The sequence below is a fragment of the Perissodus microlepis genome, chromosome 11 (genome assembly GCF_051167445.1).
Source record: "Perissodus microlepis isolate ML-2025 ecotype Zambia chromosome 11, ASM5116744v1, whole genome shotgun sequence".
NCBI lineage: Eukaryota > Metazoa > Chordata > Actinopteri > Cichliformes > Cichlidae > Perissodus > Perissodus microlepis.
Window position 1 is genome coordinate 24,202,581 of NC_140471.1, and position 13,030 is coordinate 24,215,610.

Genomic DNA, 13,030 nt, shown 5'->3' on the forward strand with positions numbered 1-13,030 from the left:
CACTGAGAGAAGACCAAGGGTTTTCAGTGCTGCCAACAAAGCAAAGGATGGCTACTTTGAGGAATTTAAAATCTAAAACATATTTAGAGTTATTTATCAAGTTTTTCTTTGATATAATTCCATATATCTTGCTTCATATATTTGATGTCTTCAGCATGCATGTACAATGTAGAAAGTAGGAAAAAATAAAGAAAAAGTATTAAATGAGAAGGTGTGTCCAAACTTTTGACTGGTAGTGTATGTCTTCCATATAATAATAATTAAAAAGACTGAAACCAAGACTGAGACTTATAAAAACTAGACTAAAATTCAACATTTTCAAACAATTGTTTTAAAAAACAACAACAAAAAAACAACAACAGGAAAATCCTATGTGGAAACTGACTGAAACTAAACTGATATAGAAACAAAACATCAAAATGAAATAAAAAAAACCCCCAAAAACGTACAATTGAGAAAACCCAAAATTTTAATAACTATGTCAAGGTATTAAATTAAGCTTTTTTACGTTGTGTTTTATTGTATTATTTATTTATTTCTATTTTCTATTCTATTTTTCTGTCTCTCTCTGTTATAGACTGGTAACCACTCCAAGGTGATCCCTATTTTCTCAAAGGGATAGGCCACACCACTCTGAAACAGTGGTTATAAAAAGGGATGAATGGCTCTTTTTTTCTTTTTTTACTTTGATGAGTTATTCTACGGTATGTTTCTACATGTTTTGCTTGGGAAATAGAAAATAGGTGCATGGATTTACTGAAACGTGTAAAAATACATGGCAATAAGGTTTGCAGGGAAAACATTGTGTTTGTAAAATTTAACCCGTTTCAAGTCAAAATTTGGTATGATTACCTTTTTTTCTTCACAGCTTGAACTCTCTTATGCAAAGATCTTGTAATTTCTTTAAGTAGTCTTCAGGAATAGTTCTCCAGGCTTCAAAGCTCTTCTTTGGATGTTGGCTGTGGATGATCTCACACTGCTTCAGCATTGTTGAGGTCGGAGCTCTGAGGAGACACATCCATGACTAATATTATTAAATGGTTAATGTTTTTCTGTCTAGCTGTGTGTTTATTGCATTGGCAGCAAGTTCGGGATCATTGTTATGCTAAAAAATGAAGCTGCTGCCAATCAGAAGTGTCTGAGGTGTGTATTGCATGGTGGGTCAAAATCCAATGGTACTTTTCTTTGTTCATAATTCGATCAATTTTGTCTCCATTTTCCGTTCTTGACAGCCATCCTTCCACTGAGACCATTTCTGTCCAGACGTCAGCAAAGAGTAAGCGATTGGCTGAAGGTCTGGATCTGTCTGGTCCCATGTTAGGTTGCCAATATAATTCTCCTATTTCTTAAGAACATGATTTTAAAATATTGTTCTGTATTGTTTTTAGGCCTACTACTTCTTTTTTTTTGCCATCCAATTGACCAGTTCTGTCACTTTTTCAAAGAACACACTGCACACCATGCCGAGATATGCCAAGATTTCAGTTATTAGCTTTTTGAGATTCAAGTTTTTGGTGTAAAAATATTATTTTATGCCCATAAAACTGTGTTGTCTTTGACACATTTCATAGATTTGACCGAAGAAAAGTGAACAAATGATATGTTTTTGCAACAGGCTGCTAGTAACAAAGTGCATAAGGTTGTCTGTATGTGTCGACACAACACTGGTTCATTCCTTGAGTTAGTAGCCTTTTTGATTCTTCAATGATAGGTTGATGGTAAAAAAAAAAAAAAACGAAAAGAAATGAGGGGTAGCTAAAGACTTTTTCACTGTACTTAATCTAGTCTATGTTTTTCACCATTTTGGCTGCTGTAACACATGATTTTTCTAACATTTTTTATTTTTTAAAAAGTATATTTTATCTTAAATTGATTAACAACATACCTGGACAGGTCAAAATATTTACTTGGAACACAGAGACATTCACTCATTTGCAGCTAATAAAAAAATTATAACAACAGAATCAAATTAATAATATTTTTCCATCATCATATCATCTATACTACTTTTCCAAATAACTGATAACTGTAATGGAATAACTGTACACTGGTATGTGTTATGTACAGTATTCAGATATGAGTAACAATTTTCACAATAAAGCCACACTGATAGAGATTCTTTTATCCAAAGGTGGGGAACAAAATCGAAACTATTTTAAAGATGATAAAAATTAAAACAAGTTAATAGTCCAGCTACATTTCGTGTTTCTCATTTGCTCATTTGCCAAATACACCTTAATTTTTGCAATATTGCAAGTGCATTTTTGTATACAATATAATATACGGAGAGCATCATGTGAGGAATAACCTGCAAAAACCCATAACTTGTTTATAATCTTTAATTTGTATCTTAAATGCAAATATTGACTACCATGAATATTCCATGGCTATCAAAGTGGAAAATACTTTTGGCACTAATTATAAACATACAGTCTATGGTTTAAAAAGAAGATGAAGAATTCTTAGCCATGTAATCTGTGTAACAGGCAATACTGTGTATTCTGAATTCAGACTATTCCTACAAGAGCAGCTGGCATGTGCAAGCTGTTGCCCCTGTGAATGTTTATCTAAGCACATTTGCACTTGTTGATAAATTGTGTGTCGGTTGAGCTCATTACTTCCACTAGTGGGCAGTGTTTACCATTGCTTGAATTAAAATGTGACAAAATACCCAATCCTAAATTTTCAAATACCAACAAAGGCATCAGTTAAGCAGACTCTATATTGATACATTTTATAAAATGTGGGCTTCAGAGGTGTTTCCAGAGGCAGGAAATGTCACATCTGAAATATGATTGGACAAGAGTACTGTTAGTGTCAAAGTGTCCAGAGCCATTGAATGACAGTATAAATGTGACTAGACCAACTTATTAACTTTATTCATGGATTTTACTGAAGTACAGTTTTAAAGTGCTTTTACTGCATATAAGCATCGGTGCTTTTTACTTCTGCTCTGTTATAGTTTGGATAAAAATGTTGTACTTTGTAGACAGGGTAACACTTTATAATATGGCCTTTGACTAAGGGCTTAATTGTACTCTAATTAAATGGAAATTCAATGTATTTTATGTAATTATATTTACCTGCAAATCCTTAAAGGTAGGCACACTAGAAGAAGGGCTTAACGAGTCAGGTTTTAGAGCAAACAAAGAAATAATGACACTGTAACTAAATATAAGTGTTCTCTAAGTAAATTAAAGTAATGTGTTGGTAAATGTAAGTAGTCTGTAAGTAATTTTAAGTAGTGCCTAAATTCTGGGTATTTTACAGAAAATGAAACACAGATTATACTGTAATTAATAATGACTACCACATAAACAATTTTAAGTACTACTTTCTTGGTAATTTTGTGGAAGCACAAAAAATATTTCCCTGTCTTATATTCTATGTACACTGTACTTTTTCAGGCCGCAGGCCATATTATGGAGTGGCTCCATCATTATAATGTCACATAAACCTGCAAACTTTGATGGTATTTATTTTTTTTAGTCCTTATCAGATTATTATTGCTAAAGTAAAAGGGCAATTGAATATTAGAAGATCTGTCAGGTACATAATGGATATTAAATAAAGAGGTAAAACAATAACATGTTAAGATGTAAAACGGCAAAGTTAAACTACTCATATTGCAGCTCACACCCCAAAAACGTATTTAAAATGTGAGATCAGGAAATATTAATATGTTTGTGAAATATTACAGTCAAATTGCTTGCTACTTAAAATTACATATGCAAAATGTACATTTATTGTTTTGTTTTTGTTTCCTGTAAAAACCTGATTTGTTACCCCCTTATTCTAGTGTGCCGACCCTTAAGTATTGGTTGGTAAATATATTTACATTGTAAATTCAAATAAAATACATATTAAACATAATAAACTTTTATGTAATTACAGCAGAATTTTGCTCTTAGTCATAGGCTGTATTATAAAATGCTACTATACTGCATACATTTATGTTAAAGTTTTAGTTACTTATTAGTTTGCAGCTTTTAAAATATATATTTTGCCATTGGGGCATATTATTATGGACCAACTACCCAGCCTCGTGACAATATAATGGTGATATACATATTAATAAATCAGTAATGATGAATGATCCGATTAGAAAATGTATATGATTCTGAAAGGGGGCATTGTGCATGAGTACTTTTAGTCATTGTTTTGTACTGTTATGTAAGCAGAATTATTACTTTTAGCCAAGTAAGAAACCTAAATACTTGTTTGATCACTTTGTGATACAGATATTAAATTAAAAAACACATTTTTCAGGCTCTTGTGCAGTGCAACTTTTCCTATAATATCTTCATGAAATATCTTTCCTGTAAGTGTCCGAGCAGTCAAAGGATGTACAGGCACATGTATAATTTTCAAAATATGTGTTTTAATATCCCCACAAAATACAAAAATAATCTCAAAAACACATAATAAAGAAAATAAGTTACTCTGAGAAAGAGGTACATCCATGAAACAGACGTCTACTCAAAGCTACTGCTTAACAACTGAGAGAAAGTTTGTGGTGTCCTCGGGATTCCCATGTGCTTGTTTGCCTTTCACCTAGGGACCATTTTTGATCCGAGGACACCACAAGGGTTACATTCAAAGGCAGACGCCACAATAACTACATTTAATATAAAGAAACCATGCGGTCACAACAGGCAGTTCACTCCCTTTGATTAGTCTCTGTATTTAATCCAGCTCCACCCTCAGCCTCCTCTTTTACTCAAACAAAGAAGGATGAAAGCAGCCTGCAGGTAACTCAAAAAATAGAGAAAAATAATAATATAATTTATTATGTATATAATGGTTGCTGGTACAGTATATGTGTTTGCTGGTACAGTGTTCAATGCAATCAGTGTAGTGTCATAATGTGTAATAAGAATAGATTAAGCAAATGAATCGAACTCACTTTTGGTATTACAACTTTAACGACTGCTTAATTAACTTAAATGTTAGAATGTAAGATATAAGGTTTTACACTCCCACCTCAGGAGTATCTCCACATGGAGTCTGAACGAATATTACCAAATTTCTTCAAGTGTGTGGTTGCTGGTACAACCATCACACATCTATTTTCTTAATTGCTTGTGCAAGTCAGGGATGCAGGGGGCCGTAGAATATCCCAGTTGCAGGGTGAAAGGCAGGATACACCCTACACTGTAAAAACATATATTTTAGCATTTTTACAGATTCATTGCAGGGCTAAGTAACTATTAATCTAAAGTGAAGCTAAATTTGATTGCAGATGCATTCACAGCTAGTAACAATTATGCTTAATCATTTACCCAAATGTGCTGAAAGTGTCCTTTCTGTCTTGAACAATGAAGAAAATAAAGAATAGAACCAATGCAATGGAGTAAAAATATCAATAAAGTGTGCCATTTTCTAAAGATCTGTCAAGACTATTTCATAGCCTATACACATTATCATTCTTTAAAAACAGTGTTTAGTTTATTTTCTGCAATCCATTGTCAAACATATATAGATTTGCTCCTGTTTTCCTGACATCATCTGCTGAGAGCTTGGATCAGAGGCCTGGCACACACCCCTCCTACACAATAATTCCTACCCTTGCATTTTCACATTGTCTTGTGGTGGCTAATAAGTACAGCAATGCACACATATGTAAATTATATGTAAGGTATTGCAGCTCGTTTGAACATGGAGCTAGAGAAAGGCTTCAACATGCTGTTGTTTCAGCAGCTAGTCCTGATGAACCGGCTGACCCCATCTTGTCCCCACTTCATCTGTTTCCTCTGCAGAAGCAGATACAGTAATGGGTTGTCGTCATCCTCTGGTAGCTATAACAACTGTAATGTATCTTTCTGGCATTTTTTTCCAGACACCAGCTGGTAACATTCTGGTCAATCCATATATCTAATTTCCACTCCCAGATCTGCAGCTGTGAGGCTCCTCCTCCTCCGTGCTACTCCGCTCAGCCAATCCCCGTCTGCGGCAGCGGTGTCTGGCCACGCCCAACCCTAGCCTAGCTCTGGAAACGCTCCAGCGATATAAATCCATTGTCCGGCACATTCACACCAGTCTGCGGTCGGCTCCTCGTGCTCACGAAACAGCTGCCTTTTTTTGCTACCCATTGTAAAACTTTTGCATCCATAATGAGGGAAATCGTGCACATCCAGGCCGGCCAGTGCGGTAACCAGATTGGTGCCAAGGTAAGAAAATAAAATGCAAAGAATTTATGTTCTTAAAAGAAACAAAATAAATTCTGTGTTTTTCTGTCACAATTCACATTTAATAATTAGGACATAGTTTAATCATTCGGCTTGTCTGGAAAAGAATTCTCAGTGAAGACAAAGGATACCCTTTTCTTTTCATGCACCATATATCTTTTAGCATATAAATATAACTGTAAATGTCAAGTGATCACTTTTGTGTGCGTCTATTTTTTTTTACTAAATATTGTGCACTGCGGTAACTGGTGGGTGGGTGTGGAGCAGCAGAGCGCAGCCGCTCGTATTGAAGTAACGGTATAACGGGGGGCTCTTGTGTCTCGACTGGTTTTTGTTCACACAACGCCGGGCGTGTCTGCGTCCCCGGCACTTCAGATTCAGCTGACCTCAAGACACTGTCTCAGGAAAAGAGACAGAAAAAGGGTGAGAGGGAAAAAAATCAGTCTATTCTTTACTTGTCAGATCTCCCCGCACTCGGGTTTCTTTGTCTTGCACAGCCAGATATGACTGGTATTCCAGACAATGAGTGGAGAGCTGGGCTTGAGAGGCCTACTTATCCCCCCCGCTAAAGACTGATGGATCAATAGTCCATACTGATTAGATTATTGATTTGGCAAGCTTTAAAGGAAGACTGCAGTTTGGGGTGCTTGGAAAGCAGAAGAGCTGTGGAAGGGTGTGGCATGGATAATTGGTCAAGAAAAAAATTCTCCCTTTATTTATTTTTTTTAAAAGCTGCATATTAACAAAGACACGATCTAAATACTTATAATCAAAATTCACGTAACTGCTTTTTTAAAAATCAAATTTTATACGTTTTTGCTGCATTTTAATTCTATATTCCAACAAAAAAGGGGGAGGGAGTCAAAGTCTGCATAGGCTCAGTTCATCACCCACCCATTTTTTTATAGTAACAATTGCAGTCAGCTACAATAGGTTAGATAATGAGTGGCCCATTATTATCCCTGTTTTACTATCTCCTTTTGTTCTACAGCTGATCATTTGCCACAGACAGCATATGTTTAAGTAGAACAGTAATCTCGCCCTGCTATTTAGATGGACTGTAGTTTAAAGACTACACTAACAATGGCCCATATTTTGCAGGATGCATCATTACTGCCATGATGCGCTGCTGACAGATGTTCTGTAAAACAGGGCCTTCTCTGCAATCAATGTCTTTCCTCCCCTAACCAAATTAGGAGAAGGGTGGGGGAGGAATGGAGGAAACAGCTGATGCACAGTGGGTGAAGTCACTGGGTTCTCAATTGACTTAATGTGCAGTTGCTGGCAATGTCTTGGTAGACTAATTTTAGGAAATAAATACAAATTGTGCCCATTATATGTAATTCTATTTAGTATTTATTGCAGTTGCACCAAAATCAGTTGCAGTAAAAAAAAAATTAATTAAGTTACTAAATTCAATTTATATGCGCCTCCTTATTTAAGCCCACTGCTCCATTATTTCCTTTGTGTTAATGATATATGATGTAAAGATAGCTGCTTGTAGCCTGGAAGTGAGGATATTCTGGATTCCACCCCCCAAGGACTCATTGACTCAGATGTCCAGTGGGTATGATTGACAGAACTGCTGAAGGGCTACACTGTGGTGAATTAGGTCAGGGTGTGGCATTGCTTTTCTGCTTATTGTCCTCATTCTTTCACTGTGGTTATTTTCAGTCTTTATCTACTCTCCTGTCACTGTAGCTGTCCTAGCATTATTTTTCTTTATTCTTGTTTTTGATTTTGTGTTTCTTTGTTCTGCTGTGTTGATCTTATCTTCCCCATATTAAGGTCACTTAATCATTTTTGCTTTACATGGCCCTATTTAGATGTCATGATACTTGGTCCACAGCTGACTCCCAATCTCTTAAGCAGTGCTCTGCTATACAGCCAGCTTATCCAGATTATTCCAAATCCTCGTATTGCGCTGTTAGCAGGAAATCACCGGCTGTGTTGAAAAGACATGTCTGAGTTGGACGATATCAGTAAATATGGTAGAGTAATACGCACTGACAAGATTTATTAAGACATAAACACTCTAAAAAATCTGAATGTAGTCTTTAAACAGTGAACAAGACATGAATTCAGATCTGAAGGGAGTCAGTATCTTCAGTGTCGTCTGACTGCTTGCAAATGGATTTTATTTGCAGGTTGGCCCGCAGACGGATCTTTAGCGCCTTTGTTCCTCCCTCCTTTGCATTTTACATATGAAAGAACCGCATTCTGCTAAGTCATCACTCGACACTTACGGAAATCTCAAAAGCAGCGTTGTTGGGAATGGGTTCAGATATGGCTCGCTGAAAAATGGAAAAATCCTGTCATTTCCATCAGAAAACAAAAATGCAAACCCACTGCTGTTTTCCTCATTTTCACCCCCACCCCCCGATCCCATGAACCGCACATCTAATGGGTAGATGTGTGCTTTCGTTGCAAGTAACTGTCATGTGATATCTTCCATTTTGTGTCTGCAGTTCTGGGAAGTGATCAGCGATGAGCATGGCATCGATCCCACGGGGACTTACCATGGAGACAGTGACCTGCAGCTGGACAGGATCAGTGTTTACTATAATGAGGCCACAGGTTAGCTGTCTTCCTAACTCATGTTAATAAGTGAGGGTATATTATATATGGATTCATTTTTAACTTGACAATTTAATTCCAAAGTATGACACTACATCTCTTCTTGCATTCTCATCTCTACTGTACTATTACTACACCTTTTCACCTATATCCAAAGATCATTCCTTCCTACATTATTGAGCTGGTATTTTTTTGCCCCCTTTTCTTTCTATTTCTCTCTCTGTCTTGCTCTCCTCTTCTTCTCTTTCTTGTGGAGGAGGTAAATACGTGCCTCGGGCCATTCTGGTGGACTTGGAGCCTGGCACCATGGACTCTGTGAGGTCTGGACCCTTTGGTCAGATCTTCAGACCTGACAATTTCGTGTTCGGTGGGTGCCTTAAAGACATATCTCATGCCCCTTTTTGATTTAAGGAAAAATGTTACTCACTTGAATGCCATTCCTTTTCCTTCAGGTCAGAGTGGTGCTGGAAACAACTGGGCCAAGGGTCACTACACAGAGGGAGCTGAGCTAGTGGACTCAGTCCTGGATGTGGTCCGGAAAGAATCAGAGAGCTGTGACTGCCTGCAGGGTTTCCAGCTCACCCACTCACTTGGTGGAGGAACTGGATCTGGTATGGGAACCCTGCTCATCAGCAAGATCCGCGAAGAGTACCCAGACCGTATTATGAACACCTTCAGTGTGGTGCCTTCCCCCAAGGTAACATCTCCTTGTGATAGCACATGATACATTTTTGGTTTTAATTATAGTTTCTTTGGCCCGAGGTTTCTCCTAAGATCTTGAAACTGAATATAAGTTCTGTGTTCTCAGGTGTCAGACACTGTGGTCGAGCCTTACAACGCCACCCTGTCGGTCCACCAGCTTGTAGAGAACACAGATGAAACCTACTGCATCGATAACGAGGCTCTGTATGACATTTGCTTCCGCACCCTGAAACTAACCACACCCACCTACGGAGACCTTAACCATCTGGTGTCCGCCACTATGAGCGGGGTCACCACCTGCCTCCGCTTCCCTGGCCAGCTCAATGCAGATCTGCGCAAACTGGCTGTCAACATGGTGCCTTTCCCTCGTTTGCACTTCTTCATGCCTGGCTTCGCTCCTCTGACCAGCAGGGGCAGCCAGCAGTACCGCGCCCTCACAGTTCCCGAGCTCACCCAGCAGGTGTTTGATGCCAAGAATATGATGGCCGCGTGCGACCCACGCCACGGCCGCTACCTGACAGTTGCCGCCGTGTTCCGTGGCCGCATGTCCATGAAGGAGGTCGATGAGCAGATGCTCAATGTGCAGAACAAGAACAGCAGCTACTTCGTTGAATGGATCCCCAACAATGTCAAGACCGCAGTCTGCGATATTCCACCCCGTGGCCTCAAGATGGCCGTCACTTTCATCGGCAACAGCACTGCTATCCAGGAGCTGTTCAAGCGCATCTCCGAGCAGTTCACAGCCATGTTCCGCCGTAAGGCCTTCTTGCACTGGTACACAGGGGAAGGTATGGATGAGATGGAGTTCACTGAAGCGGAGAGCAACATGAATGACCTGGTGTCCGAGTACCAGCAGTACCAGGATGCCACTGCGGAGGAAGAGGGTGAATTTGAGGAGGAAGCTGAAGAGGATGCTTAAAGGTCAAGATGTGAAGGTCAAGAAATCATCGCCAAAACAGAAAATAATCAAAACGGAACAACCACAAGTAACCAAGAAACCAACATAGTGTCAAGATCACTGCTAGAATAAAATTTTAGTGTCTGTTAGTTTTATCTTGTCATTGAGTGCAAATAAAGTTGTCGACTGAGAACTCATTTGCCTCTCATTCCTCTTCGCACATACATGATTCTCATCAGTTTAGCCAGTCAGAAAGTAAGATCCAGGCCCTCTCGGTGCAGTATACAGTAGGCTAGATAGAGCTGCGAGTTACTGGAATATCTAATGTGATGTAATGAAAGGGTTTATTTCTGCTCCATAAGCATTATGATGGCTAAGGGCCCACATCCATTTGCAACATTCTGCACCAACCCACATTCCCACAACTATCTGGCGTTGAAGAGATTGCACCCTGGCAGTTTTTAGATGACAATAACATAACACCAGAGAAAGTAGGAGGGAATTTGCTGGTTGAGTAACCTACTAATTATATACATGTGTTATTTGAGATGTTTACATTTTGTAGGAACTCATAAGAGCTATTTCATTTTGGGGATTTACAGTAAAGGTTTTGACAAGAGGACTTTTCCCCCCCCTGGAAATACAATTAAAAACAGTCTGACAGGTAAACTCCACATCAGGGGTGGAAATTACAATATCTTACAATAGAGGACAGTTCGCAACAATACATCAAGATATTGATGTAACTGAAGGAAAAACATTTAAAACAGAAAGCAGGAATTACGGTTTTCTTCATTGCATTGAGGTGTACAATAATGTGTACATTTCTTGAGCCACACCCATTTCTTTATATCATGCTAAGGAAATGTGAAATGGGTACAGTGATTTATTGGAACATGACAACACACAAGGAAATACAATAATTATGGAAAAAATGTTTTTACAGTTCTAACCTGAACTGTCTTAGGAAGGCTTTAAAAAATCTTCAGGAATATTTTTCAGGCTTCTCGAAGCACATTCAAAGCTCGCCTTTGGATGTTGGCTACCTTTTATTCTCTCTGTGAAGATGATCCCACACCTACATTGTGTGTTTTTCTGTCCAGGTATGTTTTTACTGCATTGGCACCACTGGCTTAAATGCAGCCTCAAACCAGGGCAGAGCCTCACTGTTGTACCTCTTTCTCTTGACTTCCTTCTTAAAAAAAAAATTCAAATTTGGATACACCACTCAGTAAGACTGGTCACTGATTACATCACCTTTTTCTCCCTGTTTCCCTTCCATAAGAATGGCATCAGCTATCCTTCCATTTATAATTTGTTTTTCTATAAGTAATATATAATAAATCTACAACACAGGAAGGAATGCAGTTTATTGCTATCAATATTATACCCCACCCCTACAGTGCACATCATCCAGCTCTGTGACTTAAGGTCACATAAGCACTTTAGTGGACTTTCGTGGCCAAGGCATGCAGCAAGAGTTGGATCCCAAAGCAAAACTGTGCTGCTGGGCCACTAATTCTCCTACTCATGCACCTGGGTTTTGATGCGATAATTTCTCTATGAATGTAAAACACATAAGCACAAAATTGATATAACTGAATTTAGTTAGACCCTACTTGGGACAAGGCCTCAATAAAGCAGCACCAAATGCTTATTTTAACTCTTGTATCATGCAAATTTTAACTTTTGCAAAACATTCAAACTAGTGTCATGAAGAGGGAAAGACCTTACATTATTTTTATAAGGATATATGATTTCTATATCATTATATGATATCTTATGGAGACAGTTTAGATCAGAGGTGTTAAACTTATTTTAGTAGAATAGAATAGAATAGAATTCAACTTTATTGTCACTGCACATGTCACAGGTGCAAGGCAATGAAATGCAGTTTGCATCCATCCAGAAGTGCTTTAGCCATGATATAGATATATTACAAATATATATTAGCAATAATATAGATATTTAAGTATATTACAGAAATGGGTCTATTATGGTATGTTATAATGTACACGGTATGAAGGTATGTTATGATTAAGGTATGTTATGGTAGTACATGGGATACATGCACTTGACATTTTGACATCTCTCAAAATGTGTATAACTGGTAGAGATGCTGCCTCCATACACGCCCTTAGTTTTTTGCATTCAGTGGATCGGCTGTCATTACATGCACATATTCCAGTTCATAAAGGCAGAAAACTTTTACCCGTGGAGTTTTGCTAAATAAACAATATTCATCACTCAGTTTTTTTAATGTAAAAACATTTACTTTTAAATAGTAATGCTGGCATTGCATCACTAACACAATCCTGATATTATTTTATTATAAACACTGAGTAATTAACGAGTTTACATCATTTTAAATGATATCCAGTAAAGCAAATTGGTCCCTGTGCGGCACCACGGCGGTATATTTGACACCCTTGGTTTAGCCCATATTGGTATGGGCTAAACCCACATTAGCCCATAATGGTATCACCCAGTCTGCGTGGTTAAAATGGTGCACGGCGCCAAAATTAATGTATGAACGCTGAAGTCCAGAGGACATTTGGGCCAATCACAGACATTGAGTGAGAAGTTAGTGTCCAATGGCAACATATTATAGCTTGAGTGATACTTATATTGGCCAATCGTTTTCATCGTTAAACGCCTATTGTGG

General features: G+C 38.1%; 1 protein-coding gene across 2 annotated transcripts; it reads left to right on the forward strand.

The window, feature by feature from the left end:
• The first annotated feature begins 6,000 nt into the window (after window positions 1-6,000).
• tubb5 (tubulin, beta 5) lies at window positions 6,001-10,558 on the forward strand. 2 transcript variants are annotated; one of them, XM_084943471.1, is made up of 5 exons: window positions 6,001-6,170; window positions 8,657-8,765; window positions 9,025-9,132; window positions 9,218-9,462; window positions 9,574-10,558. In XM_084943471.1, exons 1-5 carry the CDS (start codon window positions 6,114-6,116, stop codon window positions 10,384-10,386), a joined length of 1,332 nt encoding a protein of 443 aa, XP_084799597.1. In that variant the 5' UTR covers window positions 6,001-6,113; the 3' UTR covers window positions 10,387-10,558. The 2 variants fall into 2 exon arrangements, with proteins under 2 accessions (XP_084799597.1, XP_084799596.1); XM_084943470.1 differs by having other exon boundaries at window positions 6,002-6,170; window positions 9,022-9,132.
• Window positions 10,559-13,030: the final 2,472 nt, after the last annotated feature.